The 21,169-nt window shown below is 39.2% G+C and overlaps 1 protein-coding gene across 2 annotated transcripts in view; it reads right to left on the reverse strand.

Annotated features, from left to right (window-relative positions):
* Positions 1-11: 11 nt before the first annotated feature.
* hook3 (hook microtubule tethering protein 3) overlaps positions 12-21,169 on the reverse strand; it is an 82,551-nt gene continuing 61,393 nt past the window's right edge. Inside the window, exons 17-22 of one of the 2 annotated variants that reach the window (XM_003226029.4) lie at positions 19,037-19,071; positions 17,410-17,492; positions 16,186-16,286; positions 14,362-14,466; positions 13,340-13,411; positions 12-9,753 (exon numbers count right to left, since the gene is read on the reverse strand). In XM_003226029.4, coding sequence (XP_003226077.1) covers positions 9,613-9,753; positions 13,340-13,411; positions 14,362-14,466; positions 16,186-16,286; positions 17,410-17,492; positions 19,037-19,071 — 537 coding nt within the window. In that variant the 3' untranslated portion in view covers positions 12-9,612. Of the gene's footprint in view, positions 9,754-13,339; positions 13,412-14,361; positions 14,467-16,185; positions 16,287-17,409; positions 17,493-17,699; positions 18,025-19,036; positions 19,072-21,169 lie in introns of those variants that run through there. The other variant, XM_062974151.1, reaches the window with a different exon arrangement.

Raw genomic sequence — 21,169 nt, forward strand, 5'->3', positions numbered from 1 at the left:
TACAACACCAATTTTATATAAGCCTTTATTTACAACTTGTTTAACAACTGTACACTAGTTTTGTAGCCTTGGAAGCATTGTCTTTTAAACTGGGGAAAAACAAAATGTCTGAACTTAAAACCATTATTACCTTCTTTGTGTGTGTGTATACACACACACACACACACAAATAAGTATTAAAACCACTACCATGGTGATATGGTAAGAAATCATATGCAAGAAGTGGGGATTAATATTTGGTACTCTTCAGAAGTTCTCTTACAGAAAAAAATACCAATTTCACAAACAGTCATTTTGGTAACCAATCAACACCTAGTTTAGGACAGTCAAACAAGTTGCTATTGCAAAATGAAGGGGAGGGAACTGAATACTACATAAACACAGTTAATTGATATGCTTGAAAACATGCTTAGCATCTCAGAAAATCGCAATAGCACCACGACAGTGATGCCAAAAACAAAACTTAAACTCTCAAAGTCGGACAGCAACGCCTACTGAAGGTTGTAAGCCCCAAACTTCACGTTCGTCTACACCTAGTGGTCTATGGTGCTTTGGCAGGCAGACCCTAAAAGTGGCCAACCTCAGGCCAACTTGAACATCAGGCCACGTGTGTTCCAAACACACAGGCAAACACACAGACACACACAACAAAGGCCTCCAGCACAGCCGCACAGCACAACTACATGGCAATGCCTTGCCAACATCTAACAGACATGATTATGCAGGGAAGGCAAAGGTGTTTTCTTTAAATATGTAGTTGGAGGTAGGCTAAATAATGAAGGCAGCAGACCCCCCCTTCCATTCTGAGTATCTGGTACTTAACAACCAAGCTAAGGAGCTTCAATACTGAATGTCAAACTCGCAAGACAAAACTTTTTTCAACTACCAGGTCCAGTTAAGCGCAGCTGCCTAAATTTGCCAAAGTAACTGAGCCAGCAACCAACAAGTGATTCCACTAGCAACCTCTCCCCAAAGTAAACATCTTCATCTGCAAGAGGTATCCCTACAGTATAGGTAGCAATAATGAATGTTATTCATTGTCCCTTACTCAACCTGAGCTCTCAGCAGAACAAAAGCAGCCCTGCCCTTGGCTCCTTTCCTCCATATACCTGCAGTTGAGCAAGGAGCACAGAGAACAGGGGAGAAGACTTGCAGCACTCTGATCTGCATGTCAGTGAGCAATTTGCTCAGAGCTACAAAAGACCTGGCTGAGAATTGATTATGTGGGGAGGAACGAGTCTTTCTTTTCTGGAACATCAAACTTAGGTCCTGACCAACTTATCTAGAGTTAGGACACCTGCTAATGCTCAAAACCAAGTCATCCATTCTGAATTTCATCGCACCGTATGCTCAAGAAAAGTGAATGGCTTCATCTGGGCATACATCAGTGCTTAGTTCCAGTTTCATCTTCAACTGAGCATGTGTCCAAAATTGAGGACCGTAGGGCTCTCCAGATCTTGGAAATCTACAACTCCAAGTACTTCTCACTATTGACTTGGCTTGCAGGAGCTGTCAGTCTAGTTCAACAGCTGGGAAGCCAAAGATTCCCCAGCCCTAATACAAATCCTATGGCTTAGAGGTAGAAAGCCAGCGCTTCCAAGGAAAATCCAGACTCTGTTCCCCTGTCTGTTCCAGAGCAATCTCAGCTGCCAAGAAAGAGACAAGGGAATGGGACAGACTGCCTGGCCTACCTTCCGGCCCTCCTTCAATGCAGTCCTCGCATAAAATTAGTCGCTGGCTAGAGGCTTTAAAAGGCTCCTTCCCAAACTGGGATGGAAAACGTAACAGTTATGACACAAACACGTTCACAAAACAATATTCCCTCAGGTTGTCTATCATACTGCCACATTTCCTACATCTGCCTTGACACAAAACGGAACCTACGGCAGCACAAGCAGATACATAAAGAGTATAACTGAAAAAGAGCAGCTTTAAATCATTTTAAAAGGCGGCACAAAGCATTCCAAGTTATACTGTCAACATATTGTACATGAAGAATAGCGCTATTTCATAAGGTAAAGAAAGACGCATTAGTGCAATCTGAAAGGAAGTTAACAGGGATGAGGAGGAGGGAACTTGAGATAAATACTGGTAACTCAAATAGTAATCTAAGATGATACTGGGGATAACACTGACGTCAAGGAAGAATGCTCCTTTTGTATTAGTGATCTCAATTCAAGTTCCTTTTTAGAGCTGCTTGTACACATATACAAAGGTAGGGAAAGAAACCCCTAAGGGCAATGCATAAGTTTCCTAGAAGAGGTGGGAAAAATGCAAAGAAAGAAATCATACACATTAAGACATTATGCAACATTAATAAATAAAATATTGCATAGGCGTCAAGGCTTGGAGTTTTAAATTTAAAAAGCAGCAGGGGTCAGGCACTGCTCCTATCTGTTCTCTCCAAGAGAAAACCCTTTCTTGGCTTTACTGAAATTAAAAAGAAAAGGATAAATACATACATACATACACTTATATATATATATATATAGCATTGGACAACATGGCTCCTTTAGTGCACTTTTAAAATCATAGCAGTAAACAAAGGTGCATTAATAAAACACATGTTACGTTTAAACGGTTCTAGTTTAGCAAACTAGAGTTGTTGCAAAGCTTGCATGTTAATACTGTTGATAGAAAGAATGCATGTGAAGAGAAATAGTAGCAGCAAGGAAAGTTAACATATTAAGTGCTACAGGCGCTTCACAATCCACCTAGATTTTGTGAATATGAAGATGCTCTCGTTTGCAGCCTCTGAAGTTTATTCCTTTGGAAGGGAAAAGGAGAGACAGCAAGGTTGCACCCAGACATAAAATTCCTTGCCAGCAAATCGTCTCTCAGAAAAACAGGCCAGGAATTTTGTGGTAACAGCTTTATATTTCCACAGGGAAAAAAGGCATGGACTGAATAGCCCTTGTTTAATAAACAGTGTGACAGACAGGGCAGCCTTACTATAAGTTTAAATTCAAGCGAGGTTAAGTTGCCTTCACTGCTATTTTAAGATGGTAAAGAAAGCGGGAGGGAGAAAGAAGAAAGGAAGGGGAAACTACCAAGACCAAACCCTATTCCGAACCATTCTGTGCCATTTGGGATGTCTGAACAGTTTATAGAGTTCAACTACAAATCAGCCAATTTTATAAGCTATAGATTCCTGACAGTAATGGAACAGGTTCAAGCAATGTAAATTAATGCATTAGGAGTTGGAAAGAACTCTGCTAATAAACTCTCATAAATGGCTAGCTAACAATATCTTGCACATAACTATACCAGGTGGTTCAAAGGGCTATTCAGTTTACCCCTATATACTCATTTATAAATCTATAAATGTTAGTCAACAAATCAACTGAAGTTAATTTATCTACAGGCGATGTAGGTAATGTGCCTTAACTCTTATTAAAAAAAGAGACCATCTCCGTTGAGAAGAGTGACAAAAAGTAATAGCTTAGTTCATCCTGGGAGAATTGCAAATAAGCACCAACCCCCTCTACCATTGTGTCACTTCTGGCCTTTTTTAATGCCTGGGAGGGAAAGTGGCAGCAGTTGGCATTGGTGCAACTTATCCACGGGTCACATCAAACTCCATAATTTTGGCTCTCACTTGTACACAAGTTTATACAATAAATCTTCCTGCCTGGCTGCTGCGAGGGGATCCTACCAGGCATGTTAGAGCTGGCCCCTTAATACACCAACATAATTTTAATTCATCTAGAAAAGGCAGGAAAAGGCCCAAAAAATCACATTTAGGCAGAATATTCCAATGTTCCATGTTGTGCTTCTTCCACATTAATACTAACAAGGGCTGCTTCTTTCTATCTGAATTCAAGACCTTCTCTCCAGTTAAGGATCTGCCTAGGTAATGTTTTCGAAAGGTTTAGGTCAAACTGACATTTGCTGCAGTATAAGAATAATGTTGCCCTTCAACACAGTGATTACCACAGCAAGTGAAAGATGAACAGATTTCTTATGGCAAAAGCTTTCATGGACTAGTACGGTTCAAGTTGATCCATTTTAGAAAATCAGTGTATGAGACCAAACCAACTTACAGGTCAAGTTGGGCTGCAAGATAGAATCTTATATATAGTCATCAACTATGGCATCAGTGAAGTTAGACCTACTGGCTAGAGGACCATGAAGAACTTTGTAAGATAAAACGCGGGCCCTCTTATGTAAAATCAGGCCAAAACAGAGTATTTATCACAATCCAGTCTGCCAATTCTTTTTGCAAGAAAAAAGGCGGGGCACACAATCTGCTGGCCCCAAATCTGGCCTACCTACATGTGACAATTCACAGGCACAAGGCAGGCCTCATCTGTGGAGTGCTCCCATTCTAGCTTCATAGCCATAAAATGAAGTGAATTATTATTTTTGAGATTTCCTGATAAAAAAGACTAAAAATTTTCCTCTACCTAATTAAAACTTCCTTTAAGAAAAACAACGCTGCCTTTCTGCCAGCAGAGGCCTCATGTTAAAGAACACAACCAGAAATATCACACATTTAGTGTGCCTGTAACTTGTAAAATAATATCAACTGGTATCCTGTTGAGCTATTATGAAGGCGTACGAATAACAGGTGCTGTAGGCTATATTTCAGAGGAAAGCAAGAGCAAAATCACCTCTAAATTCTCCTTCCCTAAAAAAAACCCTGTGAAAATCATGTGGTTACCTTAAGTTGATTCATGACTTGAAGGCACTTACATACACATAGAGATTTTTGCCATTGAAACCAATGTAGAATTGCAACCCTTATTATTTTGATTTGATGAATCATAGAATCATAGAGTTGGAAGAGACCTCATGGGCCATCCAGTCCAATCCCCTGCTAAGAAGCAGGAAAATCGCATTCAAAGCACCCCTGACAGATGACCATCCAGCCTCTGCTTAAAAGCCTCCACCACAGTCCGAGGCAGAGAGTTCCACTGCCGAACAGCTCTCACAATTAGAAAGTTCTTCCTAATGTTCAGGTGGAATCTCCTTTCCTGTAGTTTGAAGCCGTTGTTCTGCATCCTAGTCTCCAGGGCAGCAGAAAACAAGCTTGCTCCCTCCTGCACAGTTCTTTAAGCCGCTATTTCCAATACCCAATGGTAATTATGCACAACATATTTAATATCCAATTTAAATTACAGACAACCCCCACACCAGTCTTTCATGCCATTAAAAATGTTCTCAGTGTCTCAGAGCAAATTGTGAGGGTTGAGAAGAAGCTGCAGGGTGAAGATGGGGTTGCCAATTCTGGTGGAAACTGAGGGACCCAGCAGAAGTACGTAACTGGATCCTAGCCTATGCCCTGTGTGTATTAATTTATATTTACCTCTTAAAACATCTTATTCAATGGAACAAAATGAGAAATTCTAATAAAGTAGTGAAATGGGAGGCAAACATAAGTAGGAAAGAAATATTCTGGAATATTTACCAAATTTTAAAGTTATCATATAGTAAGATTTCAGGAAATATAATTCTTCAAAACCTAACATATACCAAGTAAATGTATTTTGCATAAGTACAAGATTATTTGAACCAGCTTACTTACTATACAGCAAACCCAAACCCAAACTGCAACAAACTATTGGAGACAGGTAATCAACAACTGCTCAAATGACAAGTCTATCCAAACTTAAGAGATACATTGAACATGTCTAGTACTGCTGAGAGAATATGCTCCTAAATATGCAAGGGACAAAAATATTTTTTTAAAAAAATCTCTATTTTTACAACAGTAGCCATTGCACTTGCCTGGCCCATTTTAACCTATAATTAGAACCAAAATTGTTGGGTTTACATTTCCAAGTGAATTTAACAAATCTAAATACAACAGGACTAAAGACAGGTCAGAATCCAGCTTGGCACTGAAATCTACAGATTTCCAGCTTGGGATGCATACAGTTGAAGGAAGAAAGACAGAAATGTTTTATTCATTTAAGTAATACTACAAAACTATAAATTTGCAAATGTGCACACAGCATTTTTTTTTAAAAAAAACCCAACACATTCTCTTCTAAGTGAATATCAAAATCTGCAGATTTTGGAAAAAAAAACCCAATTTTTATGAGGACAGAATGAATTTTAATATGGAAAATAAGTTGAATTAAACTTCACGTATCTGTCAATTCCTACTCAAAATACACTTTTGACAAACAGAACGAACTAGCTACTACCAATACTGTTATCAGAAGAAAAAGTTGTGAAATTCCTTATAAAACTTGTAGAATTTAGGTGTTTAAGAACAGTTCCCATTCCACTCAAAAGGTTTTCCTTTTGCCACAAAATTAGCCCACAAGCCAGATAAAATCTGTCCCACGTCAACCCTTTGGAAATTAATAGCACTTAATTTAGTATGAAAGAACTAATCTCCTATTAATTTCAATAGGTCCTTAAAGAGCAACTAGCCTTTACTGAATTTTTTCCCTGATGATTGATTTCCATGCTTTTCTATGATCTTTAAAATCACAGTTTTTTCTCAAGTCATCAAACTAAAAACAAATGGCACATTTATGTGGCGAGACCTTGACATCCTGCAATAATAAGATGCAGGAATAAGATGGCCCTGCCCTTTCCAGTGCAAGAAAGAAACCAAAGTAAAAAAAACTATATGCTGACATACTAAGTAAGAAACACAAAATAATGATAAACAGAAATAAGGCAAGCCATGGAAAGCAGACAAAGTCTTTACCAGTCCACACTGAAAAGAAAGGCAGTAAAGAAACAAAAACAGTGAAAAATAGTTTTGTCAGAACAGCAGAATGGTCTGGAGGACAACAAAAATCCATTCTTTCCCCGTGCAATCAATATCTTTTTTATATATTTGCATAAAAAAGCAAGCAACCAGAAAAAAATAAGAATGTTACACCTTTTATACAACTACATCTATGTCAGTTCTTGGAATAGTGGGTGCCCTGTGTATTGCCCTAAACAAATATAACCGTTATGTACTTTCATAAAGTACATAAGCAACTTTGTGTAGTTGCTTATCTACACAAAACTAGCCTACAAGGCAGGCATTGCTGTTGCTTTGCACCCAATCAGCTGTAAGCAATTTCCCCAAATTTCACCCATTTCTTATGTACAGATTTTTCTCAGTTTAAAAAAAATAGCTGGGACCAAAAATGTCATAATAAATCTACTGATTTTTACTATGTTGTTTGTTTTGAGCCAAGCAGAAGTGAAATCCTCCTGTTATCAGTAGGCTGGCCCCATTTGGGAGGAATCAAAATTTCTCCCAATCAATCACTTGAAATTGTGTTGGGGTTAGAAAATGTTTACAATGCCTTCAAAACAATTTTATAGAAAGAAGACTAGCTTTTAAGGTGGAGGAGGACTTTTGGCTAAGATCAAGTATTTAGAAAGGAGATCCTTGCAGATGTGGCTTAAGATCGGCAGCTATTCCTCCTCAAGCTGTTAATTCCTTGATGGAATTGATTTGCATAAAATGATAGGATGCTCATAAAGTAATATTGCTAGTACAGTACAACCCCCTGACCCCCAAATCCACCTATCCACACCTGGCAAATTCTGTCCTTTCTAGGAATTTTCTAGGTCCCTTGGGCAATTCTATGGTATGCTTCCTCCAGAAGTTACCATAACATTGCAAAGTAGGACCAGATACCTCTCCAGAAATGTCTATATCCTCTAGCACAACTCTACAGCAACTTCCAGTGGAAGTGACTAATTTAAATAGTTTGCTGTGATTGTTTTCCGTTTCCACAGTAAGTTCTAGAATTGTGTGTATATGTGCATGTATGTTTGTGTGTGTGTATATGTATGTATGCATGTATGTGTATATACACACATACATATATACTTCACTTTCAAAGCTTCTTTCTCCCACTCCTAATTTGCTACTTCATGGGGAAACATCAAGTAAACATTTATCTGCATACTAGGGGGAAAATCTGATCTACTTCACCAAACACTGAAACCACACTTACAGAGGGCCCAAGGTTAATGCATTTTCTTTAATCATTGCTTTTCAAATAACTGGAATCAAAAGGGTAGCAGCGAGAAATGACAAGGTTACTAATTTTTTAATTAATAGGATGTACTGTGTTGGTTTGCAAAAAAAGTGGTATGTTATACATTTTATAATCTAAATATAACATATTCCAGATGCACTTCCAGGTGGAAGGCATCACTCCTACCCTTTCCCCCTTCAAAGGCTCTTAGAATACTTTTTAAAAGTCAACATGATCTACATTTGGAAGGATATACAACTTGTTTTGCTGAGAAGTTAGACATAATAAAATATTTCTACATACAACACTTTTCAACAAAACCTTCCAGTTACTGTTAACAGTGAATCTGAATGGAAACAGCTCGAATAATTCCACACTTCTCAACCATGAATGGTTTGATCTCTGGAGCTCAGTTCTTGGCAAGATCAGAACTTGAAAGGCTAACTTTGCTTTGTGAGAAAGATCTGTAATTGCACAGATTGCAATTTGGCACAAAAGGACAGCAGATTCTCATGTCAAGTTCAGCTTGTCTGGAGGCACTGGTTACCATTTAAAAGGCAATTAATAAGAGTCCTCCTTACTGACCTATCAAAACAGTCTTCAGTGGTGGAAAACAACTTATAAGCAGCACCCATCAAAAAGGTTTGACCAAAATTGACCTGCTAGGGATGGGAAACCAAAGAAACATTTTCTACATGGTTGATCATGTTTTACTTTTCCCCATTTGTAGGATGTGACTATACATTAAGAGGCATATTATCTGTCCACATTTTCTAAAATTTCCAAGCAAGAGTGGGTTAAGATTATGGAACAAGGAAAAGGTTGGCTTTCCAGATCCTCACTTGGTTACAATCCAATGGGAAAAAGAAAAGAAGAACTAGCCATGCAAACAAATGGGTGGGGGGGGGGGGGGGAAGGTTGCCACTTTCCACCTTAAGCCCATACCAACGAGAACGGAACAAGCACTTCCAACGGTTTAAACCTACAGCAGCAAAAATTATAAGAGATGGGCAAACAAAGATACAAAAAATTAGCCTTCCCCTCTGAATTAAAGCAAAAACATAAAGTAACCACAATCTAAGGCAAATTTGTGATCACACGCTGAATCAGATAGGTGCAACCTCGGCCAGCATCCAGACCTTCGCAATGAATACATTTCACAATCATCACTGTTGCAAATCGCATTACATAATTTAAACAGTTCAAGAGAAGAGTGAGAAAGAGAAGGATAATAATTCCCTTTATACAATGGCAGCCTTTGAAAGGATGGCAATCTCATTCATCAACAAGACCTCTAAGTCTGATATCTAGTCATCCTCAGACTTCAGGTGAAAAATTGACAATTTATACAAACGTAGCAAGGGAAGGGAGAGTTTTCATTTCTGCACCTCACTAGGTGTTTCCCAACATTTTGGCACGATAAAAGGCAAAAGGAAGACTCCAAAAAAGAAAGAAAGAAAGAAAAGAGAGCGAGCGCGAAGGGAATTTAAAACATAGAAAAAATTTTCATTTTAAAAAAAACCCTTCCTGAAATGAGAAGTTAACTGTAAGAGACAGAGATACAGAAAAGATGCTGGCTAAGTCTCCTGAAACGTTGTAACTTGTAATAGAAGTCGGTGTTGATTCCAGGATGGCTTCCTTTCAAAAGGCAAAGCAAGGCTGGCCTCTACCTCGCTGTCGCAGGCTGAACATGGCCAGGATATGCTCTTCTTGTGCTGGTGGCTTGCCTCTGTCTGGCTAGGAAGGACTGTCCTGATCCTGTACTAGCAAGTCTGTCCTCTGCCGCTTTTTTATGGAGAGTCATTCCCTGTGGAGAGGAGGGGTGAGAAACAAATTAGGTTCACCTTGCTATTTTTAGAATGGGATGTGCCATTGCCCTCTTCCAAATAAAGGGCCTTCTCTCTGCCTCACCACCCGCTCAAACGCAGGAACAAAGGAGAGGGCCTTTTCGATGGCTGCTCCCAGACTTTGGAGCTCCCTCCCAAGAGAGACCAAGATGGCCCCATCATTCATTGCTTTCTGCAAGCAGGCCAAGACAGTGATGTATCATCAAGCATTTGGGAGAGGATAAGGGCCACACTATGAAATCTCCAGTGGTGCAGCGGGTTAAACTGCTGAGCTACTGAACTAGCTGACCAAAAGGTCAGCAGTTCAAATCTGGGGAGCAGGGTGAGCTCCCGCTGTCAGTCCCAGTTTCTGCCAACCTAGCAGTTCGAAAACATGCAAATGTGAGTAGATCAATAGATACAACTCCAGCGGGAAGGTAACAGTCCTCCATGCAGTCATGCAAGCCACATGACTTTGGGGTCATCGATGGACAACGCTTGCTTAGAAATGGAGATGAGCACCAACCCCCAGAGTCGGACATGATTAGACTTAATGTCAGGGGAAAACCTTTACCTTTACTAAGGGCCACACTGCTGGGGAAGTGTAGGTGGGATTCTGGGGTGTGTGTGTGTGTGTGTGAGAGTTTTAACTGTATTTTAACTGTATTTTAACCGAAATCCACACATTACTATTTAATTGTTTTTTTATTTTTGTATTTTCTTTGCTTTAAACTGCAACCAGATTGTGTGGTTGTTCGCTGTCTTGTGTCTCTACGAGGAGAAAGGCAGGGTATAAATTAAATAAATACATAAATATAGTGCTGAGGGCAAAGGTAAAACTCACAAATTGTACATCACCATTTACTTAGACATGTAGAACATTCCACGAATTCAAAGCCCATAATTTATATTATTCTTGGTGATCGCCAAGACTATCCCACAACCTTGATTAGCCAGATCAGCTGCATTATGGGTAGGGAAGCTGCCATCCTCCAGAGCACAGCTTCTTAAATGTTTCCACTTGCAGCTCCTTTCCACTTGAGAATTTTTCATGGGATATAGATAGATAAAATAGGTATTTAAAAAATAAAATGTTTACAGATAACAAACAATTTATTTATTTATTTATTTAAAAATAATTCAGCATTTGCAAGATTTGCCAAATATACTGATTTTCCTTTTATGAAGTACTACTGAAGCATTTTCTGAAGAGTACACTGTAAACACTGTACAACAGATTTGTGTAAAACCGCCATTAGATAAAAGTTCAGAAACCTTTTACTGTTGCCAAATGTTTCAGGATTCCAACACTGAGCTAAGGGGACCCCATTTGGGGTTGGGACCCACAGTTTAAGAAGCAATACTCCAGAGGATTATTATTATTATTAAATTTTATTTGTACCCCGCTAGCATCTCCCGAAGGACTTGATGCGGCTTACAAAGGCCAAGGCCTCAACACACAATATAACAATACAAAACAAAAAGCAAATTAAAAACAATTAAAACAGTATAAACAACAAGCAATAACAATACACTAAAACACAATAGAACTGGGCCGGGCCAGAGTAATGGGTACAAGATTAAAAGTGCTGATGTGACAGGTGATATATAAGGCTTATAGGGCAAGTGCAGAGTGCGATATGCAATCTTAATTCTAATAAAGTGCTTATGGGACTTGGTATTGGAGATTTCCTATTAATCTGGGAAGGCACATTGGAACAGCCAGGTCTTCAAGTTCTTTCTGAAGACTGCCAATGCAGGGGCCTGTCTGAGATCCTTGGGGAGGGTGTTCCAGAGTTGGGGGGCCACCACAGAGAAGGCCCTGTCTCGTGTCCCCACCAACCGCGCTTGCGACGCAGGCAGGATCACGAGCAGGGCCTCTCCAGATGACCAAAGTGAACGCGTGGGTTCGTAGACGGAGATGCGGTCACAGAGATAGGATGGTCCCAAACCGTTCAGGGCTTTGTAGGTAAGCACCTGCACCTTAAATTGGGCTCGGAAAATAAATGGCAGCCAGTGGAGCTCCCTAAACAGGAGGGTTGACCTCTCTCTGTAAGGGGCCCCAGTTAACATCCTGGCTGCTGCTCGTTGGACCAGTTGGAACTTCCGAGCCGTTTTCAAGGGCAGCCCCACGTAGAGCGCATTACAGTAGACCAGTCTGGAGGTGACCAAGGCATGGACCACCCCGGCCAGATCAGCCTTCGCGAGGTACGGTCACAGTTGGCGCACGAGTCTCAATTGTGCGAAGGCCCTCTCAGACACCGCCGACGCCTGAGCCTCGAGCGTAAGCGATGAATCCAAGAGGACTCCCAGACTGCGGACCTGTGGCTTCAGGGGGAGTGTAACCCCATCCAGCACAGGTTGCCACCCTATACCCCGGTCAGGTTTACGATCGACCAGGAGGACCTCTGTCTTGTCGGGATTGATCTTCAGCTTGTTCCTCCTCATCCAGATAGACACAGCGGCCAGGCACTCGTCCAGCACCCAAGAGGCCTCCTTGGAATTAGGTGGAAAAGAGTAGTAGAGTTGTGCGTCATCTGCATAGAGGTGACACCCAACTCCAAAACTCCGGATGACCTCTCCCAGCGGTTTCATGTAGATGTTAAAGAGCATGGGAGACAGAGTAGAGCCTTGCGGGACCCCACAGCTTAAAGGCCAGGGGTCCGAGCAAGCGTCTCCCAGCTTCACCATCTGGGATCGACCCTCCAGGAAGGATCGGAGCCATGACAAAACCGTGCCCCCGAGACCCATCCCAGAGAGTCGTCCCAGAAGGATACCATGATCAATGGTATCGAAAGCCACTGAGATGTCCAAGAGAACCAACAGGGTCACACTCCCCCAGTCCAGCTCTCTACGGAGGTCATCCACCAAGGCGACCAAGGCTGTCTCGGTGCCGTGACCAGGCCTGAAACCAGACTGTGACTGATCTAAGGTAGTTGATGTCATCTAGAAAGCCCTGGAGATGGGAGGCAACCACCCGCTCCAGCACCTTACCCAAGAAAGGGAGGTTGGAGATTGGTCTGAAATTGTTCAGCACCGTGGAGTCAAGGCAAACCTTTTTAAGGAGTGGATGAACCACAGCTTGTTTCAGGTAAGATGGAAAAACCCCCTGCTCCAACGATGCATTAATGATCAACACAAACCAATCAACCAGCCCCTCCCTGGCCGATTTAATTAGCCAAGACAGGCAAGGGTCCAGAGCCGACGTGGTTGCCCTCACAGCCCCAAGGACCTCCACCACGTTCTCAGGAAGAACAAGCCTAAAAGATGTTGGACTCCAGCTCCCATCAGCCCCAGCCAGCAAGGACAATGATGAAGAGTGTAACCTGTAGTCTAACAGCACAATACCCACTTATTACCAATGAAGTTGAAGGCAAGATAAGCTGGCTTGTCCAAGGCCATTTAATAAATGCATAGAAGGATAAAGTAATAATGGAATGGGAGGCATGAGTAGATGAGTGCTAATCAAGTAGTGATCCATGGATCAATACTAGTTTTTTTCCAGAAAATAATTGAATGGTTGTCGACATAAATAAATAAATATATGATACTGGCTGGATTACTTACCATATTGTACCAGGCACTGACAATGTATTTCTCTTCCATTTCTCTTTGACTCTTCGTTTTTTCATACTCTTTCTGATTAAGAAAAGCAGTGACAATGCTTTTGATTATTGTACATGCATACTATAGGCTTTTATATAGTGTTCCATGATGAAGTGCACAAAAACTACACCTGTTTTGTTGCAGGAACTTGAGTTGAGTGCTGGAAAATGCAAACAGCTGATTCCTTGCTTAGTTATGATCAAGAATACAAAGCCCAACCTCCCCAAAAAACTCCTTTGTGTCTTAGACAGGTTCCTGGGGTTATTTGGGGTGCTGATTCAGAAACTTGCATTGGATACACCACATCAGCTCTAGTTTCTTAGATATACTTATTATGAATTTCTATGGGTGAGTAAATAGCAACTGGTAGATGGCATATGTTTTGTATCTCAAAAACTATAGCTGATAGGGTATACTGGAGCCATTTTTTGAACCAGCAGGTCAAATATACCCAGAAAGAAGCCTACTTGAGGCACCAAAATGTGTATTGGCCAGTGTAATCATTCATCACAAAATGACAAACATTAACAATTATGGCACAATATTGGCTATGTTTACCTTAAGGTTGTTACATGCAAATTAATGGGAAATAATGATCTGTGTTTCCTCATCCCAGGGCGTTTGTGCCCATCTCTGTGCTGGTCATTGACCTTCAACATCACAAGCTAACTTTTAATAAGGATGAGAAAGAGATTTTGGAGTACCTTTGGAACTGAGAGAAAGCTATTGTAATATCAGTTTTTAAAGACCTAAGTGTTTTTTCATATGCTTGGAGTAAGGAAATAAAACTGAATTTATGGAAGTTCACGCTATATTTTCTTTCAGTTCATCTCAAAGGTGCTGAAATATTATTTTGCATACTAATATACCAGACTTTCGACTCCCATGTTAATAAGCATGTAATCTTACCTGGTTGTAAGCCTCACTGAAAATCAGTGGGAACCGTTTCTAAGCAGCCCTGCGCAGGGTTACATTGAAATTACCTCTAAAGAGTGGAACATTCTTTCACGTTCCTGCAGCTGATTCTTCAGTGCCTGAATCTCAGGCGCTGAGCCCTGGTTTTGCTTGGGATCTAAAGTACGGATAACCTGTAAGAAGAAAGGGGCACACACTAAGTAAACAACTTACGGTACTGGCATACAAAATGTCTTTGTAACAGGTCAGAAAATTTGTTCAAGTAGCTCATCATGATCTAGACCAGGCATGGGCATACTTCAGCCCTCCAGGTGTTTTGGATGTCAACTCCCACAATTTCTAACAGCCTACCAAAGTTTGTCTATGCCTGACCTAGGCTCTCCAAATCTGGTCCCGAAGCAATAGAAAATAGCCTTTTTTTATCCTTTGGTGGCAGGCAAACTTTTCAAAACTCTAAGGCTTTCAAATGGAGGTCGTGGATACAGATTTTAATAGTTTTTAAACCATTTATTATTTTAAAACTTCTTTATTATGTTCGTTACATTTTAATAGGAACACTTAGAACCCTTTAGCCATGCTGTGTTGCTTTTCATTTTTAAGCCACCTTGAGTCTCAGTGTCCTGGATCAAAGCAGGGCAAAAATAAATATTGTGATGTTGATGCTAACTATCCAGTATTAACATCAGTCCTTCACCATTTTAATCAGCAAATGGTCTTCTTCAATAATGCTAGATGACATTCCTTCTAGGAGCTTGATGACAAGAATTGATCCAGGAAATTGATCAACATGCAAAGTAAGTGTTCTAGTGCTAAAGTTTGTTCCTTGGATTTTGGGTTTTTGCCCTTTTTGCCCCATACTCTTGGAATTATCTCCCCTAATATCTGTCAACAGCTCATTTAATTATTGTTTTATCCATATTGTTTTGTATGTACAGATCATGTGTATCTGGACTGTTTCCTTTTTCCCTTTCTTCCTTTTTCTAATTGTATTATCATATTTCTTGCCTTGTATTATAGCAGCGCCTCCACAATTGCAGGGGTTAGGGATGCAGGACCCCCATAATTTAACCCCCCCCACACACACACACACACTAATAACACACACCCCCACCCCCAAAACATGCTCCTAGATTCCTTTCACCAGGCCTGCCACTCCCTTTCTTTGATTCATTTCTTTCTTTGATTCATCAGCCTGAATTTAAAGAGTGTTCACTCATTCGCAACCAGAGTGTTCACTCATTCACAACCAGAATAAAGCAGAGACCTCTTGAAAATTGCTCAATAGAGTCTCTTTTGAGGTTGTGAACAGTAAAGTTGTTCCTCTCGTTCTATTTATTTCCAGCACTGGCTATTCAGAACTAAACCCTTATGTGACTGAGATAGTTTAACTCTACTACGGATGTTTATATGGCCACTGATAAGTTAGGATGACAGGTCACAATAGCTGCCAAATGAACTTCACATCTAAATAGGAAATGGATTATGACTCTCCCAAGTTGCAACACTCAAACCACAAAACACAGCACCTCTGGACTTGCATGCTCTATTTTCTATGCACATTCCTTCATTGCATGTGAAGTAAATGAATGCCAATGTCAGGCACCTTCCTGTTCATTTTATGCCAGTCTTTCCCTGGACTTAGACATTGCTTAGCAAATTCAAAATCGAGAGATTTGGAGGATCTGAAGCTTATACTTGCAGGATCACACAATATAAATATTCACTTCCAAATGTGGTAAGAAGATAAAAACACATAGCTCACCCTTTATTTCACCATACAGTTGAAGCCACAATGAAAATGTGACATGAGTCTAGTCCCAATGAAAGCTACAGCTCATATTATTTCACTACAACTGTCAACCTTAACATAACGCAGAGCACAAGATACTTACACTTTTAGCCTTTTCCAGGTATTTTTTGTATCGTTCCTCCATTTGCTTCATCTCTTCTTCTTTTTTACGTAAAGCCTCTTGCAATTCTTCTATTTTGAGTGCTTTATAAAAGGGGGAAATTCCAAATTTCAGAATACTGTCAGTGTTTCAAAGACATGTTTAACTAAAATTGAAAAAAATGATTTATCTATGGGACAATCTAGATTATTTTGTAATGGCAAGGTAACTTGTTTTTAACAATGGGAAAGATTCATAGCCTCACAATCATATATCTTCCCAAATATAAACATAATCGTCAAAATGGTCTACACCACCATATTTTTATTAACATAAGATCTCCCTGATCTAACAGCCTCTCCTTAGTGATACAGTGACCTGAAAATGCCAACCTTTTTGTAAATCATCTAGACAATCCACAATGGAATCGGCTTTTTCTTCATGCAATAATCAAAAGGAACTCTTAAGAGTGGTAACTGGGAGTTTTTAAACTTCTTTCATTAAAGGAGGAATGAAACTCGGTATTTCTGAGTGCCTTGCTTAAATAGATAAGTCACCCAAAATCATTTTTACATCAATTACTCAGAATTAAGGTTTGCTCCAAGGATTTTTCAGAAACTCGTATCTACCCAGCCCTCAATACTACTACTTACAGATAACCTGTCACCAGATAATAAGCGGATCTTACTTTGAGAGAAAGGCAGGATATAAATGCAATAAAATAAATAGATATATAGATAAGTGATGGTTGACAGAGGCAGAGGTTAACTATACCGGAACACTTCACTTTCACTAGTTAAGAGCTGATATAGCTGTTATTAAAGGTACATGATAATGCTTCCCACAATTAAAATAGTTGTATCTCATTTCATATAAAATATCAATATGCTATATCCTTCAATTCAATTGCCAGGTCCAATGGCCAAGACTGAAAAAATAGTATGCTTTATGTTAAAAAAGTTTTTTTTAATTGGCAATAAAAGTATTTGAAAATTGGGAGGGGGTGTACTAAAGTTAACAAAATGATGGTGTCATGGGTCCTGGTGAACCACCGAGAGATGGATTTTGACCCCAATATTCTTAATTTAATGCTGCGAGGTGATGCTCCATATCCTACAACAAACCCTGAGCTTCAAATTAACAACTATGCAAATTATTTAAAAAGTCAATGATTTTGCAATCACCAAATTATATATATATATAGGCATGAACCAGAAAACTACTCACAGCTATTGTTGTACCGAGGCTCTAAATCTTCAATGATAGCTCGTTTCTTCTGGAGCTCGTTATTAGCTTCATGTAGTTTTTCACTGTGAAAGAATAAATAAGTACTACATAAATTCAAAATAAAATTTAAAATAGGAATATGAAATTGTGGTTTTACAATTTTGGGTGATTATCCACCATAATAAAATACCAAATTTCCCTGAATTTAAGGTACATGCACCTACTCCCTTTGTAAACCTTCAATTTTCGGGGAAACAAAGAATATTTTAAAGGTTTTTCTCTTTTGTTTGTTTGTTTCAATGTAGCTTTTTGGTGCACTATTTCTTGTGATGTGACGAGGGAAGGTAAAGAAACTCTGCATTAGTCTATTTTATTAAGTCTATGGGTCTGTTGGGGAGGCAGCGGAAGCAGGAAGCAACACTTAGCTAAAATACAGGTAAACAGCCGCCTGGTAAGGGTGTAATCGTGGGGTCCTAAGGCTGGAGCCCTTGTTCTTCCTCCTCCTCTTAGAGATAAGATCCAAACTGGTGAATCTAAGGCACCATGAAATATAAGGTGAATCCCATTTTTAAGCCCCTTAAATTGGAAAAAGTGCACCGTAGAGTCAATGAAATACTGTAAAAAAAACAACAACAACAATAAAATTAAGGGTGTCATTTATCCATGCCATGCCATACCATGCCTATTTAAAAATCAAACACAGCAATCATACGCCCCAGATTCATTAACCCCAGCCACTCCTGCAAAATTCACCCTGCCACTGGTTTCAGGGTTACCCAGGGAGGGGAAAATGGTTATGCCCAAAAGTTCCTTCTTGCCCATTCTGTCCTGGCAGGATTTCGGAAGTAACTTTTTATATCACTCTTATCACCCCCAATCTCACAGAGGACTATTTTATTAGAAAAACACTATTGTTTTGTCAGCAGAACACTATTAATATTGGTTGACTATTTCTGATGAAAAAGAAAATGCCATTTTGAAATAATCTATCCACCCACTAAAAATGTATTACAACCAAATCCTAGGTGAAAATGAAGATGAAATTCATTGAGTTAAATATTGATTCCACACAGACTAGAAAATAAGAATAAAAAATATATTCTTAATTTAAAAAAACACTATACAGTAGAGTCTCGCTTATCCAACGTAAACGGGCCGGCAGAATGTTGGATAAGCGAATATGTTGGATAATAAGGAGAGATTAAGGAAAAGCCTATTAAACATCAAATTAGGTTATGATTTTACAAATTAAGCACCAAAACATCATGTTATACAACAAATTTTACAGAAAGGGTGGTTCAATACACAGTAATGCTGTTTAGTAATTACTGTATTTATTAATTTAGCACCAAAATATCACGATGTATTGAAAACATTGACTACAAAAATGCGTTGGATAATCCAGAACGTTGGATAAGCGAGTGTTGGATAAGTGAGACTCTACTGTAGTTACAATAAAAAATATTTAGGATTGCCATTCAAGCACAACTTTTCATAAGCTATTTTTAGGTTTTTTATGTCACAATATATTAAGCAGCCTCTGTTCGTTTCCCATTTTTATTTGTTTCCTTAAGACATTTATATATACTTCTTGTTCGGAAAAAGTGAGAAACAATGTAATACTTACAGATGTTCATCAAGTTTCTTTTTCAAAATGACAGACTGTAAATGGAAGAAAAATTATTATTTGGAACATTCATATTGATGTGGGCTGACAACGCTGAGGGTGGAATAAACGAGCATTGTATACTATATTCGAAGATCCTGCAATATTATGTGTTAATAAGATATGACAGATATATTACACTGCATATATTGCCTATTTTATTAAAATATTATATCGTAGCTTATATTTAATAAATCTATAATACATTATGTATATGCAAAAGAATTTTACAGTTTAACAAAAGATTCACTTTTAAATATTGGTGCCTTTATTCTCTTTCATACATACACTTTAATAATGTACTTCTGAAAATCTCAGAATTTCATCTGAAACATATTATCCATTCCAGCCTCTGAACCATCTATGCATTTTTAGGAATTCTTTAATCCATGGATGGATAACATGTGACCTTTCAGATGTTGCTGGATTGTAGCTTCAACAGTGATTTGCTAGGAAAAGCTGTTAAGACTTGCAGTCCAAAAACCTCTGGAATCCCACATGTTCCTTGTGCCTGTTTTATGTCTTGAGAAGCTGAAGTAATGGTAACAGCTCTGTTCCAATTTGGCACACTGTTAAGGGTCAGGAGAAGAGTTTCCAGCTATGGCTGGAAGTTGCAAAAAAGGCAGAGAGGGATTCTATACAGAAATGCATTGATTTTGGAATGTTCTGTGAACCAACTTCACTAGCAAAGTAAACTATGACTCTTTTTGTTCACAGGAATAAAGGAGAACACAGAAAGTGGATTGCAGCACCCAGACTATCATAAATAATTTTAAGAAAACAGAAAAAGAATTGCAAGACATTAAGTACAGATAAAAATCGACAGTAATCGAAACAGTCCTTGCCCATGACTTCATCTATATTTTTAAGTGAGCGTGCAGCTATCTCCCTTCAAACACTGCGACAATGACAGGACTCACAAAACAGTTGGCACGCGTTGTCCCCTACCGTTTGCTAAACAAACGGGTAGCACATAGTAGGTGAAAATGCAACATGAATAAGAACTAATATTTTATCCATTTAAACTCAGAAAAAGTCAGAGCCACAAATGGATACTGACTGATTTAGAACAGGGTAAAGTAAAGAGGAAGCCATACTCACAATAGCCTTGAGCAGAAACCCATGCCAAGAGACAAAGGCGACAGATTAGTACGAAGCAGAACAGCAGCCAACAGAAGACACAATTTAATACATTTTCAGGGAAACACATAGAAAGCAAGGCATTCCCACAGAGCATGCACATTTTCTTCTTTCCGTGCTCTCTAGAATTTCTTCCTCTTTTAGAGAGTTTCAAAAGGCCATTGCAAATGTGTTTCAAGTACATAAATGAATGTCATAAACAAGATACTGTTAAAAAATAAAGTACACAAACTAGAATTTCAAAATAGGAAGGCTGCAATCATTGTAAGCAGATACCATGACAGTATTAAACTTCCTATATCAGGGGTTTTTGATTTTTAAAAATGTGCAAAAACTACCAAAGTGGTTAAGATTTGTTGGCGTACACCTAACGTTGACACCAATAAAAAGTTTACAGCCTATTTCACTCCAGTCAAGTTCTTATTTGCATCAGACATTAGTACTGTATGGTAGCCTTTGAAGATTACAACCAACAGTGATTGATTGTGCAATACATACTTCCAAAACATTACTATGCTATTTCTAGTACAAAAGGGAGGAAAGTATACTCTTTACCCCTTCTGGGTGGACATAGTGCTTCTGCACAGTGCATTCAAAAAAGAGATAATCAATCCCATTTGTTCTAGTCACTTATTGGAAGGGAAAAGAATTGTCTGCACTAAAAATTCTCCCTTTCTTTTCTTTCAACCAGGTGGATTAAATAGCTATTCTCAGAGCCCACAATATCTACCTTCATTCTACAGCTTCGAGTGGGAATTGCCAAATATAGTTGGCAATGTAGGAATTAGAGTAATCCTAGTAGGTTAGCCTATAAGTACCCCCTCACACCATACATTCTGAGATAAATTCCAAGGAACACATACAATAGAGGTATCTTGCCAACTATGCTGCATGTAAAAATACGAGCCTTTGTAATAGCCAGGTTATTGGGCTATTGAGAAGATAGTAGATCTG

The sequence above is a fragment of the Anolis carolinensis genome, chromosome 2, assembly GCF_035594765.1.
Source record: "Anolis carolinensis isolate JA03-04 chromosome 2, rAnoCar3.1.pri, whole genome shotgun sequence".
Lineage (NCBI taxonomy): Eukaryota > Metazoa > Chordata > Lepidosauria > Squamata > Dactyloidae > Anolis > Anolis carolinensis.